Genomic DNA, 20,053 nt, shown 5'->3' on the forward strand with positions numbered 1-20,053 from the left:
GTCAGCTTTTATTGTATTATTTACTACAGCTAGATACGCTGCCAAAGCTTGGACAATGTTCCTTGCTTGGGAAAAAAGTTCACTGGGAGCTTATTGATGGGAGAGTAGACCAAGGCATTACATGGCATAGTGCAGCCCTGCAGGGAACTCCCCAGCTCTTTAAGTGGCTCTCAGCTGGGTGTGAAGCAGGTGTTTTCTTGCCTTACCTATTGCAAGAGCTGCAGATTGAGAAATACAAAGGCAACGCGTGTTGCCAGCATGATTTCTTCCTGCCTTCCAGAAAATCAGCCCCACTGGGGCATCCCTCCATGTCCAAAATCTAACAGGGGCTTGCTGGGAGGTGGTTGGACCTAGGGAGCACTGTGCTGCCTGGGGACCCAGATCCTTTGGTTCAGAGCACATCAGAGGCTGCCCCAGCCTGTGTCCCTTCCTTGGCCAGCCAGGACGTGGGGTCGGTTCCCACCAAGGACCTGCATCCCTGTGGGGCAGCGACTTCCAGCCCAGGGAGGTGTTTACTCTGCATACAGAGAGCCCCCATTCCCTTTTGACTCACCACAGCCTTTTTCTTCCCCTTGTAGGGGTTATTAACCCCACCAGCATGGGGTTTCCAACCCCATCCATGGGATGTGGCATCAGGGCACAGGCATTTCCGCCCACTGCCAGGCAGGGCCCAGGCTTGTTGGGCATTGTGCCTCTTCCCCGGTACATTTTGCTGCATGAAGACAAATCTGTGTGGAAAAGCTGAAGTTAGGGGCCGAAACAGCTGCTGCGTAGAGGTGGTTGTTATAACAAAGTGAGCGTCACGGGTCTCTGCAGAATAAACTGTAAAGACAGGGCCGTTAACGAGCGGGTTAGGCATTGCCTGAAAAATGAGCTCAGCGGCACGTCAGGCTCATGGGGAGGATGGGACATGAGCAGGGGAGTTGTTGGCTTGCTTGAGTTTTTCTATCAGTAAGGCTTGAAACTCTGTGTCTTGCCACTGAGTGGTGGATAAAAGGGCTTGTTGAACTCTGGCCGGGGAAAAGGGTCTCTTCACGTTGCATCCTGACCCCAGATCTAGCAAATTTGGGGATGGAAGTGGAAAAAGAGAGATGGCAAAACAGGATGCTTTTTTTGCCACCCGTAGGCTAGTGATACCTACCTGTCCCTGAAAGCAGTGCTCCTGGGACAGGGTTAGAAGTTGGGAAGCTGACAGCCAAAATCAGCTTTTTATCTTAGCAATGCTAATTTTCACACCGCTTTCAAGCCCTATGCCTGGTCAGACTGGTGCTGGACCCCCCTGACCTGGGGGTCCTCTTGGAGGTCAGTTTGGGTGAGGTAAGAGGCAGGGAGTGCCCAAGGAGCCTCTCCCACGGGTACAATGCACCCTCTCGTGGCGAGCGGCCATGGCGGGTGCCTGGGCAGGGTGAGGGTGTCAGTGGGTGCCCACGGAGTTGGGGCTCAGCTCCTTGGCATCATACCAGGATGCATATGTGGGGACCCACCAGCCCTCCCATGGGGTAAACCATTCAGGGAGCTGGGATTTGGTTTCTCCAGGCTCAGGGCACCCTGAGACAGGTTCCACCACTTCCCACGGGGTCCCCCCATCTCTCTCCCTGCCCTGCTTTGTGCAGGGAAAAGCAATCATTTTGACAAAATACTTGAAGCTGGCTTCCACTCAGCTGGGATTGAGCTGCCCTTCTCCCTCCTCCCTGTGAAGAGCCTGGAAAATAAATCAGCGCTTTGCATAAACAAAGCCCCAGAGAGGTGTTAGTGAAAAACCAGTGCTTAGGAGCTTCACAAATGCAGTTTTTTCCACGAAAGAAAAGCAGGAGAAGTTTGTTTTTTTTTTTTTCTCCGTAACCCCTTAACCCAGGGAGGGATTTCTCCATCTGGCTGCCCGATTTCCCCCCACCCACCACCTGGGAGCCAAATCTTGGTTTGCTGAAAGGTGCCTCCCCTTCCTCTCATCCATTCAGGGGGACTTGAATGAAACCCCCCGTTGCTTTCCCTGAAGGAAGGCTGTGCTGCTGGTGCCTTGTCCTGCAGCCTTGGACGTGAGCACAGCAGAGGAGAGCTGCTGCAGGGGCAAGCAGTGGGTTGGGGTGCTGGGTGTCCCCCACGGGTGGGCATGCATCGCTGCCCCGCTGCATTCCCAGTCCCCAAACTGGCTGGGGCTCAGCGAGCCTTCGCTCCCACCTGCTCCCTGCACGCTGGTGTGAGCTTCCTGCGACTTTAAAGTTCCCTCGGCGGACAAAGCAAAAGAGGGAGGAGAAAGGGTTTCATCATCGCTACCGAGAGCAGACTTATAAAAACTTTGCGCTCACGCTGCCTGGCTCACTCGCAGGCTTGGAGGGTTTTCGGCACAGACTGTGCGGGCTGCCGGCAGTGGGACAGGCCAGAGAGGGACGGGAGCCCACTCACAGCCCAGCTATTTGGGGCTCCCCGGGAAGCCCCCACGATGGGAGTCCACCCCGAAGCCGGCAAATCCCAAGTTGACGTCCCCAAAAGATCCGGCACCTGCTCCCCGAGTATCTTCTGCAACATTAAGGTAAGGAGCAGTGCCTGGCAGGGATGCGCCGCTTCCCCAGCGGGGAGGGAGGAGGATGCTTGCGTGGAGAGGGACCCCAACCCATCCCACAGATCCCCACATCCCCAGTACAAACCGCTGATAACATGAAAGGTGTTTGCTAGGATGCAGAATTTGAAAGTCAATTCCTCGGGCAGTCCTGGATCACGTCGCTGAGGTCCGTCCTGCCCGGCGTGTGGGAAGGGCCAGGGGCCTCCATGGGTTTTGGAGTGGTACCCTGCGTGGCACATGGGTGTTACGCCCCGTGGAAGCAGCATGGGCAGCTCTCCGTGGGCTGCAGGGCTTACCCACGGCGTCCAGTACACCGTGTGCTGCTGCTTAGGGAATGATTAACCACATCCTGGTGTGAAAAGAAAACACTGCCCTATAATAACACTGACTTTCTTTAAAAAACCTTGGTGAGCAGGGCATTTTGAGTGACAGAAGCAAAATCACAGCAGGTTGAAGTGGGTTTTCTGGTGGTGGCTGCCCAGTTACTCACCTGCCCCTATTAGTAAGGTGAGAGCTGTCATCTTAAAGCTGGTCCCTGCCTGAGTTTCAGACTCTTTGAGCTCGCTGCCTGTGTGAGAAAACACCAGCCACTCTGTCCACCTCTTGCATTTTAAGCCTTGTTGACCATCATGGTTTTACACCACCCCTCACCCTCTTTTTTTCCCCATGCGGCACGTTTTGGCCCATTTCTGAATGGGCACTGAGGCTGCTGCATGTGCTGGTTCCTGTCCCCAGGACATCCGCCTGTGTTGGCCAGGATTTCCCTGGGTGGGGGGGATTTTCATGCCTCACTTGGCAGCGCCTCCGCACATCGGCATCCGAAGCAGCGGGTGCAGTTTTGGGGAACGGTAGCTCCCAGCAGCACCTGCCCATGGGCAGAGCAGCTTTGGGTTCAGGAGAGGGGCTGCCAGCTGGCAGGACCCCCGTTGTGCTGATGCTGCTGACCATGCCCAGGGCTGGGGTGTGATTTCCCGCTGGAGTTACTGGATGTGTATTTGCAAGGAAGGATTTGTCAGTGCTTCCCAGTGAAGCGTGTTTTCAGGAGTGTGCAGCCATGGGTAGGGCGTCGTGGTCCAGTATGGGCTTGGGCTTTTTTTGCCACCCGTCTTTCCTCACCTTGCATGAAAGTTGGTACTGCCTGCTCCTCTCTGGGCTGTGCTTGCTTGCTGTTGGTTTTGGGGGAGCAAACGTTGGTTTCTGAGCACCTCGCTCCCCGCGCTGGCCCCAGCATCTCTGTCAGGGTGCCGTGGGGCTGCCGTGGGATGCCCTGGGGCTGTTCCAAACAGGCTGCTCTCCTGAGCAGCGTGATGGGGCGAGCAGCAAAGCTTTGGGCTTGCTGGGGCTAGCAGGTGACGTGGTGGGGGCTCCCAGGGCTGGAGGCATCATCCCAGATGATGTCTTCCAGTCCTACATCCCTGAAGGTCCCCACTGCCTAGGCTGGGCTATTCCAGCCTGTGACTTGATGGCCCTTTTTGGCTGTGAGCGCCAGAAGGAAAAGCTTGAAATTACCCTGGGTAATTTAGGGCTGCCACTAGGCTACTCTGACATGCCTCTGGAGGGGACTGGTGAGCTGACCTCTCCTCTGGTGGAGGTGCAAAATGTGGCCCTAACCCGCTCTGGGCTACTTCAGTAATGACCGTGGCTCAGGATAACGTCACCCAAAACCAGAACACTTCTTGCAGTTCATGCTCTTTCCTGGAAATATATACAGTTGTCTTTAGCTGCACGCTTGCAAAAATGTCCTGGAACTGAAGAAACATTGACAAACTCGATGCCTTTTCAGGATGTAAAACTTTAGGGTTAAAAAAAAAAAAAAAGCTCCAACAAATGTTAATTGATTTCTGCATCCCATAGGGAGCAGCAGGATGCGGGCTGTGCGTGCCACAGCTGGGTCCTCAGCACCCCCACGCTCAGGGGCTGTGTGGGGGACCTCCTCAGGGCACGTGGCTGAGGGCAGATGACATGGGGGTGTCAGTCTGCCGGCGGCAGGAGCTCTGGCTGTGCCAGGAGGTGCCTGGCTGCCTGCCTGCCCCATCAGCTCCAGCTCGAATCGCTCAGCGGCCGGTGCCAGCTGGAGGGCTCAAGTCTTAATTTCAAAATGAGCAAGGAGCCTGGAGCTCCCCAGACCTGCCAGGCACCCACCCCTAAGCCCATCTGGAGGATCCTAGGAGGTGATTTTGGAGGGAGAGGGGGTGCTGCAGCACCCAGTGTGGCAACCATGTGTGGGACCACGCACAGAGTGACCCCAGGAGCAGGAGATGCCACCAGAGACCCCCCCTCCCGCCCACCCTGGCTGGTGCAAATACAGCTGCCCTAAGGGAAAACCAGCTCGTGAAAAGGAGCGCTTTAGTTTTTAAAAAGTCAACAGGTTTTTGCTAAATCAAGGGGAACCATCCCTCAATTTAGCACAGCCCAATACTGGCACTTTGCAAGCACATTAAGGAACAGTTTGAGCTCTGTCAAAACACGCTTGTTGGCATCAGATGGATAATAGGTACCATCTGGGGTGGTGGGGAGGTAGGACGCCCATCCCTTGATGAAAAGTTCTTGCATTTAAGAGCAAATATATATAAATTGACAGGCAATGACCTCCCCCACCCTTTCCTGACCTGTTCACTCTTCCTGTGCTGTGAGATTTGTGTTAAATATACATGTACATTAAAATATCTGCTTCCAGTTGGAAAGCACTAGCCTGTGCGCAGTTGTCAATCCTCCCAGCCCCCAAAATCAGTAGAAAATGAGTGTCGCAACTGAATTTCCAGGTTTGGGAAGTTGTTTTGTTGTGAATGGGTTGTCAGAGGGCAAGGTGTACAGTAAACATCTGTTTATATAGCTTTATAGCTCTTGTTTGTATGAGAAGGCATTGGTGCTGCAAATAACATGTTATATAAAGTCTTCATCCAGCACCTAATTGTGTGGGAAGCTGCTGGCATCGTCCCACACAGAGACAGGTACTATAAAGGGGTTTAAATTAATTAGACACAGCGTCCTCGTATAAATGATGGCAGTTTCTGACAGGGACAGTATTTCCAACACAACAAAATCCCCTAGTTGTAGCAGGCTCCAAGTCTTAATCATGAAGCTTATATTTAATCCACAAAGCTCACATGCCAGGATCATTTTCAGAGCGCCTTTTGCAGGGCTGGGGCCAAAAATAACAAATTATTTTTCTGTGCCAACCATCTCGCTCCTCCGTGTTCCCTGCGATGGGGACCACTGCTTCCCTGCACCAGTTCCCATTGCTCTTTGGGTGAGGGGGGGGTGGCACTGGCCCTGTTACTGCTGATGTTCAAAGTGGAGAGCATGATGGTGCCAGGGATGGGCATCGTGATGTCTCACGCTATGGGCGTCAGAGAGGGGAAGGTCCTGGTGGAAAGCAGCAGTTTTAATGGTTCTGCAGGTATTTGAGGAGCAGGATGGGGCCAGCAGCCCCAGGGATGGGTGGTATGGAGGCGCTGCTGGGGGTGTGGGAGGAGCGGTGCAGAAGCAGGTGCTCGGGGAGGTGATGCCCTGTGGATGTGGCCGCTGGCTCATATCCATGCTCTGACACAGCAGGCGTTTACAGCTGATCTCTGTACCCTACGGGAACGTGGTTGGTGACAGTTCCTTGTTGCTGCTGTGGAAGTTACTCCCTGCAATACGTGGGTATTAATGACTGTAGCTAATATTGCAATTACACCAAACAGCACCAACGCTCTGTCTATGCTGATATTTAAGGGCACCGCCTGGCTCAGCCGACAGTGTGTTTGCAGTCTGCACCATATCTCGTAGCTGGAATAAACCTGGTCGTTGTGCTTGTGTTTCTGAGTCCCTCTCAGAAGTGGCAGGGTTGCTTGAAGCCTTCTAGAAGGTGGCTGTTTGTCTTGAATCACCTTGAGGAGAGAAAGCAGAACGCAAAAGGCCTTCAGATTTTGGGGCTGGGAGGTTGCTGCTGAGCACCATCCCCTACGAGAAGCCTGAAGCACCTTGGTAATTCCACAGTGGTGGTGGAGATGGGTGATGATAAGCAAGGACAGCCCCTTACTTTGAAGTTCACCAGAGCTTCCAGGGTTGCACAGACTGGCACTGGGATTTTGGGGGGTTGCAGCTGTGCTGCTTGGCAAATGTGGGATGAAGCCAACCCGCAGGCGGATGCCAGCACCCGGTGGCACTGGGGACACTGAGGACCTCCCAGCCTAAAGGAACAAAACAGGTTTGAAAGGTGGAGGAGAAGTGGCTGGTTAGTCTTTTTGATACCCATGCATGGCCATGGACCCTGTTGACGTCCCCTGGTCCACAGTCCTAACCGTTGGCTTCAGTCATCGTGTCTATGCCTGTCTTGGCCTTCCAGACACCCACTGAAAAAGGATTATTTCAAAGGCAGTGCCTCAGATGTTTTGGCTTCTTCACCTTTATTGCCTCTTTCGTGGCTTTGTGCTATTTTAATTGATAGCTAATTGCTTATTCAGGATCCCCGGAAAGATGACAAGGAGGAGAGCTTTATAAATCTCTTGTTACTTAGCTGAGTTGGACTGGTTTCAGCTGGAAGCTTGTTAGCTGGAGAGCACAGGGGAGCAGTGTGAAATGGCTGGGAGTGCAGGCAGGGGGAGGCTTTTACTCTGTGGACTGCCTGGCATGGAGAAGGAAGCAGGATAGCAGAGAGTTATTTGTCACTTACGTCAGCTGGAGGGAGCTCAGGGCAAGATTTAAAAGCCTTAGGGACAGATTTAAATTGGGTACTCTATTGGGGTGGGGAGAAGGATGGTATGGAAGAGTGTAGGAGAGGGGACAGCAAGGTCAGGAGGCGACTGTGGGCTCTCAGAGTGTGATAAGGGTGCAATGGCCATGAGCAGGGAGCTCTCCCCTCCCTGGGGAGGCAGGGTGCCTTCTGTAGAAGAAACAGGAGCCTTGCCTTCGGATCTGAGGTCCCAACAGCAGCAGGGCAAGTTCTTTGTCCCTTCCTTTAAAGGGACTAAAGAAATTTACTGAGAGGAGTGTATTTCAGAAGCCTGGAGATGTAACAGTTGTACTCTCATATCCCATGGGAAAAGGTCATGAATTGTTTTATTTAGCTGTTAGCAAGAATAGGAGATTCATGAAGTCATTGGTCTGAAGTCATTGGTCTGTATACATGGCTGTGGGTTTGGAGAAGGAAGCACCAAGAGGGGAAAGTCATTGTTTATTAGGGCCATCGGTTTAAACAAGAAAATCAAATTATATTCCAATACTGGACACTGCAAGGAGAGATAGCAAGTTGGATGAGTGTTTGTAGCAAAGCAGCAAGCAGAGTCCTTAGGACAAGCTGGGTGGCATGGGGAGAAGGACCCGCTGTGACTTCCAGCTGGAGTCTTCCAGCGTTCATGGTGATGGTGCTGGCATCAGAAAACAAAGGCTTGGTTTAGATAGATCCAACGCTGTGTTTATGTCTGGTTTTGGTGGGATCAGGTTTCAAAAGGGAAGAACCGCCTGGCCTTCACCAGCAACACCAGCAGCAGGATAAGGAAAAAGATGGGGAAGAGCCAGACAGCAAAACGGGTTGGAAAGTTTAGTGGGATCAAGGTCTAGGAGACGTGAAGCAAGATAATTTTATGAGGGGCGAGGTAGTTCAGCGCCCAAACACAACCAAGGAGTGGTCAGCGTAGATAAGATTATCATGAGCAAAATGAGAGAGGAGTGTCGCTGATAGGGAGCACGAAGCATGGCCAGGGCTGCGGGCGTGCGAGCGAGAGGAGTGTTTACATACGCTTGTGGGTCAGGGAAAATGAGGCCAAGCTGAAGCTACCTTCAAGGAAATCATGGTCGGGTCCTGAGGCACCATAAAGAAAAGAGATGTTCAGAAAAAAAAATGAAAGAGCAAAGACCCAACCACACAACCTACCTGTGCGCTTGGTCTGGTTGCAGGAAGAATGAAGGCTGCTTAGTGACGTGCATCATATTTTGCAGGCAGAAGTATTTTCTCAGCGGCAGCTTGGGAAGTAACAAACCCTCACGCCTCAGGCGCTGGGGGTCTGGTCTCAGCGATCCTCCGCAGCCAAAATCCTCCTTCGGACATTCGCAACGTGCACCTTCAGGTTAAGGCTGGTTTTATGTCCCCTGGAATGCTCCCTCTGCAGCAACTGAGCACGGCAGGGCTTGCGCAGACCTTGCAAGGGCGCTGGGATATGGGGCAGGGAAATCCCGTGTGTACATTCGCTGCAAAAAGAGCAAACATTGTCTCTGCACTTGACAACTGGGGCTTGTAAAGCATAGATTACTTGGCAGTAGACAGTCATCATTGCAACCAATAACCTGGGCAGTCGTGTGCTTCTGACAATCTCTAACCATTTTAATTTTTTTAGTAGTTTATTTTTTACAGTAGAAATAAAACTTAGGAGCCAACTTCTGCCATTGGACCATGCTCCAAGCTCAGTGGTTTTGTGCTAAGGGACATGTTCTGGCAAGGTATTTAGTTCCTTCTATGGAAATGTTGTTGCTTTTTTTTTTTTTTTTTTTTTTTAAATCTTTCATGGTGCTTTTCATTCTATAAATCTAGACAGCTGCATGTAGAAAAAAGAAAGAAATGCCAAGGAGGGACATATTTCCCCATGCGTGTCTGTATACTTTCCATTTTCAGCTGATGCATTTCTTTGGACTGAGTGATCTCACCCATCCTACTGCAGGAGAATCTCTGAGCGTAGTGAGCGTTGATCACATAAACAGCCTGTCTTTGCCCTGACTACTATAATTTTGGGAATGTTCTTATTACTTTGGGGATATTTTCTTGTTTAACCTAACTTGCCAGGCATTTTATTGGCTTCCTTGGTGACCTCCCCCAGCCTGACCCCCAAACCTCTTATGAAACAGCCCACCTTTCGTAATAGGCTTTCCCAAGGTCCAGTCTCGGTGTGCCTGTTAAGGGCAGTGACAGTGCATTATCTTAGACTAGCAATATGGAAAGAGAGACACGAGGTAAGGGAATGCAGCTTAGCAGACCCAGTATGTGACAGGGGGTAGTGCAAGCTCCTGCTGCCTGCCTGCAGTGCCTGCTCCCAGTGCACGCAGCCAGCCCCGGGAGCAGCAATCTCCCCCTGAGCCCAAAAGCTGCTGACCCCAAGAACACCCACCTCAAGGATTGTTTACCCTCTGGCTCTGGCTTCCTCATCCTTGTCTGCTTTATGGGTTCAGCACAAGGCTGGGAGACCCCCTTTCTCCTCCCAGAGCCTTATTTTATTCCCGGTGAGCATCAGGGAAGCGGAAAGGACGCAAGTGGCCCTTCTGAGGTGGCTGCAAGGACTGATCGGCCATCTCGGACATCTCCCAGGAGTGCACCAGCCACCGGGGCCATACCTGGCACCCATGGGGACATCTTGGTGTCACATCCTCATGGCTGGGCGCTGCCTGCCCACACCCTCAGGCTCACCAGCCCTCTGGGTCACATATTTGTTGAACACGTCTCCTCTGAAGGTTTGGGTTGGGATTGACCGAACTGCCAGGTCTCTGCTTTGAGCCTGAGACGTGTTGTCCAGACCACGGAGGAACCAGGCCCCTCTCTTCCCTGCAACAGGGTGGGTTTCTCTTCCTTACAAAAAGGCATTGCTCTGGGAGGTGCTAGTCCCCACGGACTGGGTGGGGGGGAGCAGTATGTCAGTGAGGGACCTTCCCCCAGGCACTTGCTTCCCTTTTAAATAAAGTGCATCTTGGAAAGGAGTCAAGTGTCTTGTATAAACAGCCTGGAGTCAGGATCGCTCAAGCACTCTGAAAGAAATGTGGGGATGATTAAGAGGGGATTTTGTATGTGTGTGTGCGGGGGCATGTGGGTGCACGCCTTTGGCCTCTCTGCACTGCTCCCTGGCTGCCTGCAATTGCTGCTTGCCTGCTCTGGAGGGTCAGCACTTCATATTTGTGGGAGTGTCCCCGACTCCTTAACCTCCCACCATGCCTTTGCTGCTGTTGTGTTGGTTTTGCGTCAGCAAAACCTCCCTCTAGATGAGCTTGGCTCTTCTTTAAAAACCCCTTCTTCCTTAAGTGTTATGGAAGATGGATGATAGCGGCTCTGTCCCCTCCTGGGGTTGCTCGGCCGGTGCATGGGGCCAGCGCAGCACATCTGGTGCTCTCTGCAGCTGGAAGGGACCAGGTCGGTGCTGGTTTCCATGGACCAGCAGGTTGTGGGTGGTCAGCATGAAAATGTGGGGATGGAAATGGTGATGGGAGAGACCTGTGTGGATACATGGGAGAATGGTGTCCTTCATCTCCACCATCCTCAGTGGTCTGCTCTTCCCGGCCAGAGCGTCTTGGCCAGTGCCAAGGAGGTCAGGTAGTGCATGGGCTCCTTTTGGGGAGCCCTACAAGTAAGCCCTTCTCCCAGCTATTTGCACTCAGAGAGCCTTCAAGGTTTGGGCTGTTGTTATTTTAATTAGAACTGAGTCTGCTGAATGCAGGGGAGGTCTTAAATCGGGTACAACTCTCACCTCTGAAGTGTGTCTGGAAAAGCTGAGCTCCAGCTGCACAAGTCCTAGAGCAAAGGCTGTTTTGCTTTGCTCAAACTGTTTTGGGTGGCAGCTTTTTCCCAAGCAAATAAAAGTCTCCTCTGCCCTTCCCCTCCCATCCTCTGGGCTCTCTGCATCCAAGGGCTGCGGCTGATGTGCGGTCTTGGTGCCAGCAGCAGCACAGGGCAGGATTGGGTCCCCCGAGCATCCCTCCTGCTCTTCTGCCGTTCCTGCTAACCCTGCTCACAGGAGCCGGATTAGAAGGACTTGAGGGCATGAGGGGAGCAGTCACACCCCAAAGTCTCTCCCCGTGTCCGTACTCTCCAGCTGCATTTCTCCCACGTTGCCTCCTCTCACAGCAGGCAGCCCCAGCTTGCTCCCAGGCATCTTGGGACCCACGGCCCCGTTTTGTCTGTCCCCAGGTTATCACCAATGCATAAACCTATCTCAGGCCACCTCCTGCCAGCTCTGCCTTTCCCTGCCTGCCCTCTCTGACCACAGCTTGACCCTCTCATCTCCTGCCCTCCATCCTCTCACGAAGCACAGCCAGTGCTTGTTCCCCACAGTCCTTCCATGCCTCTACCTTCTCCCCATCCCCTGCCAACCTCAGCACTGTGGGGAGTCTCCTCCTCATCTTCCCTCCCCACCTGCATCCTCTCTCCCCCAACACTTCTCATCTCCCCATCTGCCCTGGGATTAGGCTGACATTTGCTGCGCTAAAATCAGCCTCGGTGATCCACCCTCTTCCCTCCCCATTGGTAAACAGCTTTGCTTCTCCAGCTTCTCCCTCGCGCCGGGAGAGCTCTCCCTCCAGCTGCTCTGCATCTGAGGCAGTCCCAGCCCTCCTCTGTTTAGCCAGAGCTTCCTTATTCAAATTACTTCAATAGGGTCTGGCCAGAGCTGCAGGAACAAAAATTTATGTTCTCTGGCAACAAGATCCCCTCTCCATATTTCATCCTCACTGGAGTCACCTCTCTGCTCGAGACCAGCCCGGCTGGACTCATTACATGGTGATCCTGGGTCAGGATTGGGAAAGGTGAACGTGGTGGATCCAGCTTTCACCCACAGGACCATGTGCTGGGATGGGTTTTTGAACGTAGGAGTTGATAGCCAGAGGGTGTAGAGGTCATTGTGCTTCAAGAGTTTACTTTCAGATGTTTCACTCCACTTTGGCCCTGTCTGAGAGAGTTTCCCACGTTACACCCCACGTCATTGCTCTGTGGCTTTTTGTCGGGACAAAGTTCTAGCCTGGGACTTTGTCCTCTCCCGCTTGGCTACCATGGTGGCAGATGCCTGCCTGATGCTAGCCGGCCTCAGACACCCCTCCAAGATGTGGCTGGGGAGTTCATGAGGGCAGCTTATCCCTGTGACCTTTCTTCCCTCTTTTTTGGTGTTTGCCTTTCTCCTTCTACTTTTCTGTGGTCTCCAGGTTGTTGCCAGCCCTCACACTGCCAAGACTCCATTTTCTCCTTCCTCTTCATCTCAGTCCTCTTCTCTCCCCCTGTCTGTTAGCATCTCTCCCATCTCTTATGCTTTTAGATACCCAGCTGTATCTTCTGGCTGCTGCCATCCTCCCTCGCAGGAGAAGCTTCCCAAGAAGCCATCTTATTCTACCCAAAATCTCTTGCAGTTGCTGGATGTGGCTCTGCATCCCTCCTTCTCTCACCAAAAAGCCATTCTGCCCACCTGTGGCATTTGCATCCTCCATATCGTGTGGACAATTTTGCTCTTTTTCTGTTGGTTTTTTTGGTTTGTTGTTTTTTTTTTTTTTTCTTTTTCACACAATGGGTCAGGGCTTCTGGGCGCTACCACCATTTCAAATAAATACTCATAATGAGTATTGCTGCTTTCCTAGCCAAGGACATAAGGAATTTGTCAGCCCTGCAGTACCTTTGATCCCCCATTCATCATCTCAGGCTTCCCGCTGTTATCTTTGTGGGACATGCTTCCGGTATTCAGCAAATATTTGATTTCCTGTGAATTTAAATAAAAAGACCTTTCCCCCCCCCCCCCTTTTTTCTAAAAAAATTATTTTAAAATACTTTTGGCACTGTGCGGCAATATTCCATTCCAAGAAAAATAAAGGAAAACTGTTCTGACTAAATATAGATCAAAAGACACTTGTGAGCTGCCTCTTGCATCCCTGGCTGAGAGTGCTTTCCTCTCCCAGGCCACCCGGGCTCTTTCAACCATGCTTCTGCCCTGCCCCATAACTCTCTGCATTCCCTCTTCTGCTCCATGCAAGCTCTGCCTCCGTTCAGCTTGGTTTCTGGCTCGGCTCATAGCCTGGCTCAAGGGAAAGATGCTGTTTTTAGAATACTACAGAGGTCTTCCAGTAGTGAGACCACGTTGTGCATATTTCATTCTTTCCCTCCGGGGCTTTTAAAGCCCTTTTGCAACACCCCTTCTGTTAATTGGCTTTACAGCCGAGTGAATCCAAGGGGCCGACTGGAAATACTGGATCTCAGGTAGTCTAAACCAGAATGGTTCCCTCTCAGCTGCAGCACGGCAGCTGCAGGGTTGGCTCTAACGTGGTCTCAGGAGCACCCACCGAGTCTATGCAAAGTCAAGCCTGTCTCATTTATGCTTAGTCCTCCTCGGCTTGGAGGGTTGCTCTGGAAGGTGGCACAAGGGTTGCCGCTGTGTAAATACCAATGAATATTAATAATGGTAAAGCAGTGGAAAGATAAAAACAGAGCTCCTTGTCCTCTTTTCTGAACACTGCATTGCTCATTTTGCAAAGCTAAGATCCAGGACTGAGCCCTTCGGTAGATCTGTTGCACATCAGAGGTGCAGCTGTGTTGGCCAGCTTGAGTTCACGTGCGTATGACTCTCAAATCCCTCACATGGGGCACGGTCACCAGCAGTTACACATCAGCAGGGCACTAACTGGGTACTAACTGGGATGGCATTTTTTTTGCCCGCAGGTGTTTGTGCTGTGCCACGGACTTCTCCAGCTCTCCCAGCTCCTCTACAGCGCCAACTTCAAGAGCAGCCTTACCACCATTGAGAAGCGCTTTGGGCTCTCCAGTCTCTCTTCAGGTTTCATCTCCAGCTTGCACGAGGTAACTGGGTGAGAAGCTTGTGCGGGGGCCCTGAGGAGTGGCCAGAAAGCAGCAGGGACTTTCCCAGGGTCTTAGGGTTGTTCACACCCAGTGCTTCCTCAGCCATGTCTACATGTGCTGGGTGAAGCAGCTGCTGCTGTGCCCTTGGACGCCCCTTCACACTTCACTTCTGCTGTACGACATGCCAGGAGGTTGAATGTAGGGTTTTGTGGTGAGGATGTGGCCTTGGAGGGGAGCAGCATAAAGCAGGTTGCTTCAGAGAAGACCACTGCACCCTGGAATGCCACACATCACCAGCAGAGACACGACTGGGAGACAGAAACCATGCAGTGTGATTCTTCTTCACTGATCACAGTTCTTACAGCTTTTGTGAATAAGAGCATTTTATTATGAGTAGTATCCACACAACTACAGCTCTGTGAGCACTTCCCAGTAAAAGTATCTGTTTTCATAGGTTTCTTATTGGCTTTAGGAATGGTCCTGGCTTGAATCATTCCAAGCTTTCTCTAAAAGGAGACCCTGGCAAGCAGTCTCTAGCCCTTTTCTCTAGTGCTCCCAGATTCTGATGGCCCTGTGGCAAAGGACCGACTTTCACTGGCATATTGCTGAGTTGGCTGAGGATTTTCTCACAAACACTTTCTAGTCACTTACTCCTCTGGAATAAGTTTTCGAGTTCACTTTGTCATTAATTGTATTCTTTCTGGTAGCTCTTCAAGGCCAGCTAGGAAAAGACCTGCTGGCAGACTTTCTTTTGATGGCACAAAGAATCACTCGGTGGCAGCCCATCTTGCACGGAGCTGGTCTTCTCGCATACGGGATTCTTCACCAAGAGCACTGGGGATCCTACTGGGTCCTTGGGGAAGTAGATGCCCAGGTCTTACCTCAATCAACACCTACATCTGGGGTTAAAAAGACAGGTTCAAAGCCTATTGAGACCAGTGAAGGACTTCCCACTGATTGTGACTAGGTCCAAACCACACAAAGAAAGAGACCCAGTATGGACAGTTGTAACATTGGTACTGATGAACTGGTGTAATTATAATAAACCCTACAGAGGGCTTAATTATTACAGCATCAGAGCTGTAACCGGTGTACTCCTTATCCACTAGAGAACTTATGAGAATTAATGCCTGGAGAAGTAATACCAAAGCAAACATCAGGTAGAGCAGTCTGCTACTGCAAGAATATAAGGAAGAAGGATTGGAATAGGATATATGCCATGCTGTTAAAGAATAACAGCTTGCAGACAACAGATATGTTTTTATTTCTTTGCTTTATGAGAGAAATTTCTGTGCTTTACTCCAGCTCTGTGTGAGCTGCCCTGCCTGTCCAGGACCACAATCTTTTTGCATTGATGGCTGCAGCAATTCCAAGAACAAAAACCACAAAGAGACGAAAAAGAGAGCCCATGTAAACATAAATAAAAAGTATTCTTAGCCACACATGCCAAGGTTAAAATAATGTTTAGCTTGTCCTAAGCTGACAAAGCCCATGTAATGGCAATTTTATGGTGTTCATCCTCTTGCCTGAGTAAGCTCCATGTTTTCATATCTTTTTAGCTGATCATATCTGCAGTTGCAAATATCCAGAGCCACAGACATCTGCAATGAACCAATGAACTGGACTTTGTAGCTGGGCTCGTGTCTGTTTAGAGTCATGGGAATGGAGGCAATACGCTTCACTTCTTTCTGTGTTTGGGGGAATCGTTAGTTTATGCAACATCCTATGAGGTGGGGGGCAGGTGTGGGTGCTGAAAAAAGCCCCAGCCAGATCACAGGGAGCTGGTGAAGTCATCCATGACAGCAAGGGATGCACACGGGTGACAGGAGTTGGCCTGTTGGCTTTTGATGACCAGGGAGCAGTGACCTGCTGTGAATATGCAGGGTGAAGGGCTGTCCCATTCCTGCTCTTGTGGGGGTCAAACACCACCTGATAAGAGAGCTCTCCACCCACCTGGACACAGTCATGGGGTCATAGGGTCTTGACTTCCTCCGTGACATCTTCTAACGTTCTCCCCATTTCGCTGTGCGCTTTCCAGATCGGCAATGTGGTCCTCATCATCTTTGTCAGCTACTTCGGCAGCCGAGTTCACCGCCCGCGGGTGATCGGCCTGGGGGGGCTGCTGCTGGCGCTGGGAGCCTTCCTGGTGACCCTGCCCCACTTCCTATCGGACCCCTATGAATACACCACACTTAGCACTGGTAAGTGCCTCCACCCTTATCACCATGAGCTGTCCCAGCATAAATCCATCTCCAGTTGCTCCGAGCTGGGTTACCCATGCCTACCCAAAAAGAGGGGTTGTGTCCAGCACACACACAATTTTAACACAGTGTTTGGAGGGGAAGACTTAAGGCAGAATTTGCTATTTTAAGCCTGACTTCAGTATAGCCTTGCAACCCTTTTTGAACACAGTAATTACATGTGGGATCCCTTCTTCCTCTTCCGAGCATGTCATTCCAGCTGCGGTTTCAGGTGCCAAGTGTGGTCATGGTGAAGTACCTAAATTCCCCACAGAAGCTCCTGAAGGCCTCCAGAGGGAGCAGTTTGTGTTTCAAGTTCAGCAGGCAGGACCTCCTCTCCAAGCTGCCAAGACACCTCTCCCTCCCAGCAGTGCCCAAGGAGCTTGCTGTAGGGCTGAGACCCATCCTCCCACACGGACATGCCAACCCAGGAATATTTGTATTTGCATTCAGTGAGAGAGCATATCCTTCTATGTAGATACTATAAAATATCATAGAATCCTAGGTTGGAAGGGACCTCAGGGATCATCTGGTCCAACCTTTCTTGGAAAAAGCACGGTCTAGACAAGATGGCCCAGCCCCTGTCCAGCTAATCTTAAGTGTCCAATGTTGGGGAATCCACCACTTCCCTGGGGAGATTATTCCAGTGGCTGATTGTTCTCATTGTGAAAAAATTTCCTCGTGTCCAATTGGAATGTCCCTAGGAGTAACTTGTACCCATTACCCCTCGTACTTTCCATGTGACTTCTTGTAAAAAGGGAGTCTCCATCTTCTTTGTAACCACCCTTTAAATACTGGAACAGGGTGACGAGGTCTCCCCTGAGCCTTCTCTTCTCAAGGCTGAACAAACTCAATTCTCTCAGCCTTTCCTCACATGGCAGGCTGCCCAGGCCTTTGATCATCTTTGGGGCCCTACTCTGGACCCTCTCCAGCCTGTCCACATCTTTTTTGTATAGCAGGGACCAAAACTGAGCACAGAATTCCAGGTGTGGCCTGAGAAGCACTGAGTAGAGTGGGATAATGCCTTCTTTATCTCTGCTGGTGATGCCCTTGTTGATGCAGCCCAGCACCCTATCGGCTTGCTTTGCCACAGCAGCACGTTGTTCACTCATGTTGAGCTTGTTGTCCACCAGCACCCTGAGGTCGCTTTCCACAGATCTGGTAGATCCCAGCCTGTGCTGCAGGATTATGTTTTCCCAGGTGCAAGACCTTACACTTGTCCTTGGTGAACTTCATAAGGTTCTTGTTAGCTCACTCACCCAGCCTATCCAGGTCTTCCTGCAGTGTGGCTCTCCCTTCCAGAGTGTCCACTCCCCCCCTCAGTTTAGTCAGCAAACTTCATCAGGGCATCAGTTTCTCTAGGACGAGGCTGAGAAAACTATACTTGAAAACTAATTGTTTAACTAGCTTAAAATGTTATTTTAAATATGCTTCTCTCCTGGCTGTGCCACCCATGTCTCTTCAGATCTCTAGGCACGCTGTGTCCCTGCTTTCTGCTCGGGTGGTATGTGTCCCTCCAACCTGCTCCTGAGCATCCCGGCAATAGTTTTGCTTTCTGTGGCATCAGAAGAGCCTCAGCTGCAGCTCTAAAACTGCATCTCTGCCTGGTGATGACAGCATTGTTATTAACGATGACATGTCATTTAGCTATCCAAAAAGCCAGCCAGGGACAGAGTGTGAAACCAACTGTGAGCAGAGAGCGCTGCTGCTGAGGCAGCAGATTTGGGGCAGAAGCCCTGGGATGCAGGAGATGCTGGTTCTGCTGCTGATGCCCTGTGCAATTGTGGACAAATCACTTCACTTCTGGCTTTTTTGGGGCACTGGTGCATTTCCTGAGGGGGCTCAAAGGCTCTACAGTATCTTGTTGCTGAGGCTTTGTGGTTTTCTGATTGCTGAGCTGAATTCATATGAGAACAGTTCTTGCCCTATCAGTCTCGTTTGGACGGCCCTTATCTGCTCAAGAAGTTAATTCTGTGGCACTGTAGGTCAATGCCACATGCTCTAGGGGCAAAGCAGTTCATCTGACTGATGAGTCTTGAAAGTGCAGTCTTGATGTGTGCATATGCCCTGTTGCACCAGCTAGGCTTTGACCTCCTTTCTCCTGGTTTTTGCGTGTGACAAGAGACGTTGCTCTTGGTGGTCTCACTGCAGGCAGCTGAGAGTTGTGGCAGCACAAGGGAGAAAACGGGCTTTCCTGCAGCCCTACTGAGAGTGCAGGCTGAACACAAATGTGGCTGACGGTTCACCTATAGCCCAAAGCATTTTGGAAAGGAAAGTAGTATTATCTTTACTGGAGTCACAGAGGAATTGCAGCATGAGAAGTGAGGTCGTCTCCCTGCTGCTGAGCAGTATGTGGGTGATAGAGCAGAGTTAAGATCTCCTGTCCCCAGGGCCTGTTCTACTCTAGCCAGTAAGCCTTACGATCCATACTAAAGAGGGCTACTGGTTTAACTGGGCAGGCTTTGGGAACAAGCTAGTGTGTACAACAGCTTCAGTTTCTGTGCAGAATGCGATACGCAGAAGAGCCTGCGTCACATGCCACAAGGCTGGCTTTGGTCTTCCCAAAGTGACTTTAGCCCCTAAATGCTCAGGATGCCAGTGATCCTTAGGGGTTTGCCACCTCTGAAAGCCCTCAGTCACCTCGGGTCTGTACCAAGTTGCTGCCCCAATGCCCATGCTACTGGGGCGGGTGGCAGTGGCCGCAGCAGTGCCGGCCAGGGAGAGCCTTCCACCTCTGGTTAGAAGATGCTTTCTCTTGGAAAGGCTTTGAGCGCCATGCACTGCGTCCTAGCCCAGTCCTCTGAGCTCAGGGAGCCTTGGCTGTGCCGGGGAGCTGCGGGGTGGTTTTAGGCAAGTTGCTCCCTTTATTTAGGTCCTGACTTTGCTGCAGCTCAACACGATGCAAACTCCAGACAAGGAGCAAAGCACAGAGAGGACAGAGCTGCTCACAGGTACCTGACAATCTCTGCTCCCACCAAAGGGTTAGAGATCCTCTGGCTTTGCTCTCCCACATCAGCTCTGGGAAATCTGGCACCGCCACGGCTGATCTGCAAGCCCAGATCCCATGAAACGTGATGGCCCAGCATGGGGCTGAGAGTGTGCCAGCACTCACGCAGAAATAGGAAGACCAGCTCTCTGCTGGCTCACAGGTGCCTCCCTGTGCAGCCTTGAATGCCTCCATGTTTTTTGAGTTGGCTGGTTTGGAGAGTGGATCAGGCATTGGATGTCAGGTTTTATGGCAGCTTAAATTCATGCGTCAGGCTATGAACTGGTCAGGATTTGGGACAGGGGCTGCTCTTACTGTGAAGGAAACAAGTCAAAGGAGCAGGTATCATCCTGCTCCCTGCCTGTGTGTGTCTTGGCCTGGTGTTTACAGGCCACAAAGATGCTCCAGTCCTGGTTGGAGTTTGCATGGCAATCTTGAGCAGGGTGAAGATCTCCCAGTGTCTGGACAGTATGAAGAAGTAGGGTCCTTGCTTTGGAAGGAGGTGGGCTGTTCCTGAGTGATGAGGGCAACAGAGATTCAGGGCCGGGGTGTCCTGCCCAGGGCAGCCAGGTTGCCCCAGAGAGCATTGCTCCCTGTTCCTGCCCGGATACCACAAGGGAGCAAAGACCACTGATAACAAAAAGCCAGCCATGGATTAGGTTTACCCTCATTAAACCAAGAGCAGCCTCGCTCCACAGCATGCAATCTGGCGTGAGAGGCTTCTGTGACTCTCACTTCTGCTGTGGTAAAATCTTGTT

General features: G+C 51.5%; 1 protein-coding gene across 1 annotated transcript in view; it reads left to right on the forward strand.

Annotated features, from left to right (window-relative positions):
• The first annotated feature begins 2,332 nt into the window (after positions 1-2,332).
• Positions 2,333-20,053, forward strand: part of SLCO2A1 (solute carrier organic anion transporter family member 2A1) — a 29,797-nt gene continuing 12,076 nt past the window's right edge. Inside the window, exons 1-3 of the mRNA XM_074878019.1 lie at positions 2,333-2,530; positions 13,932-14,069; positions 16,108-16,270. Of these exons, the coding sequence (XP_074734120.1) occupies positions 2,441-2,530; positions 13,932-14,069; positions 16,108-16,270 (391 nt within the window). The 5' untranslated portion in view covers positions 2,333-2,440. The remainder of the gene's footprint in view (positions 2,531-13,931; positions 14,070-16,107; positions 16,271-20,053) is intronic.

The sequence above is a fragment of the Strix uralensis genome, chromosome 9 (assembly GCF_047716275.1).
Source record: "Strix uralensis isolate ZFMK-TIS-50842 chromosome 9, bStrUra1, whole genome shotgun sequence".
In the NCBI taxonomy this organism is placed as follows: Eukaryota; Metazoa; Chordata; class Aves; order Strigiformes; family Strigidae; genus Strix; species Strix uralensis.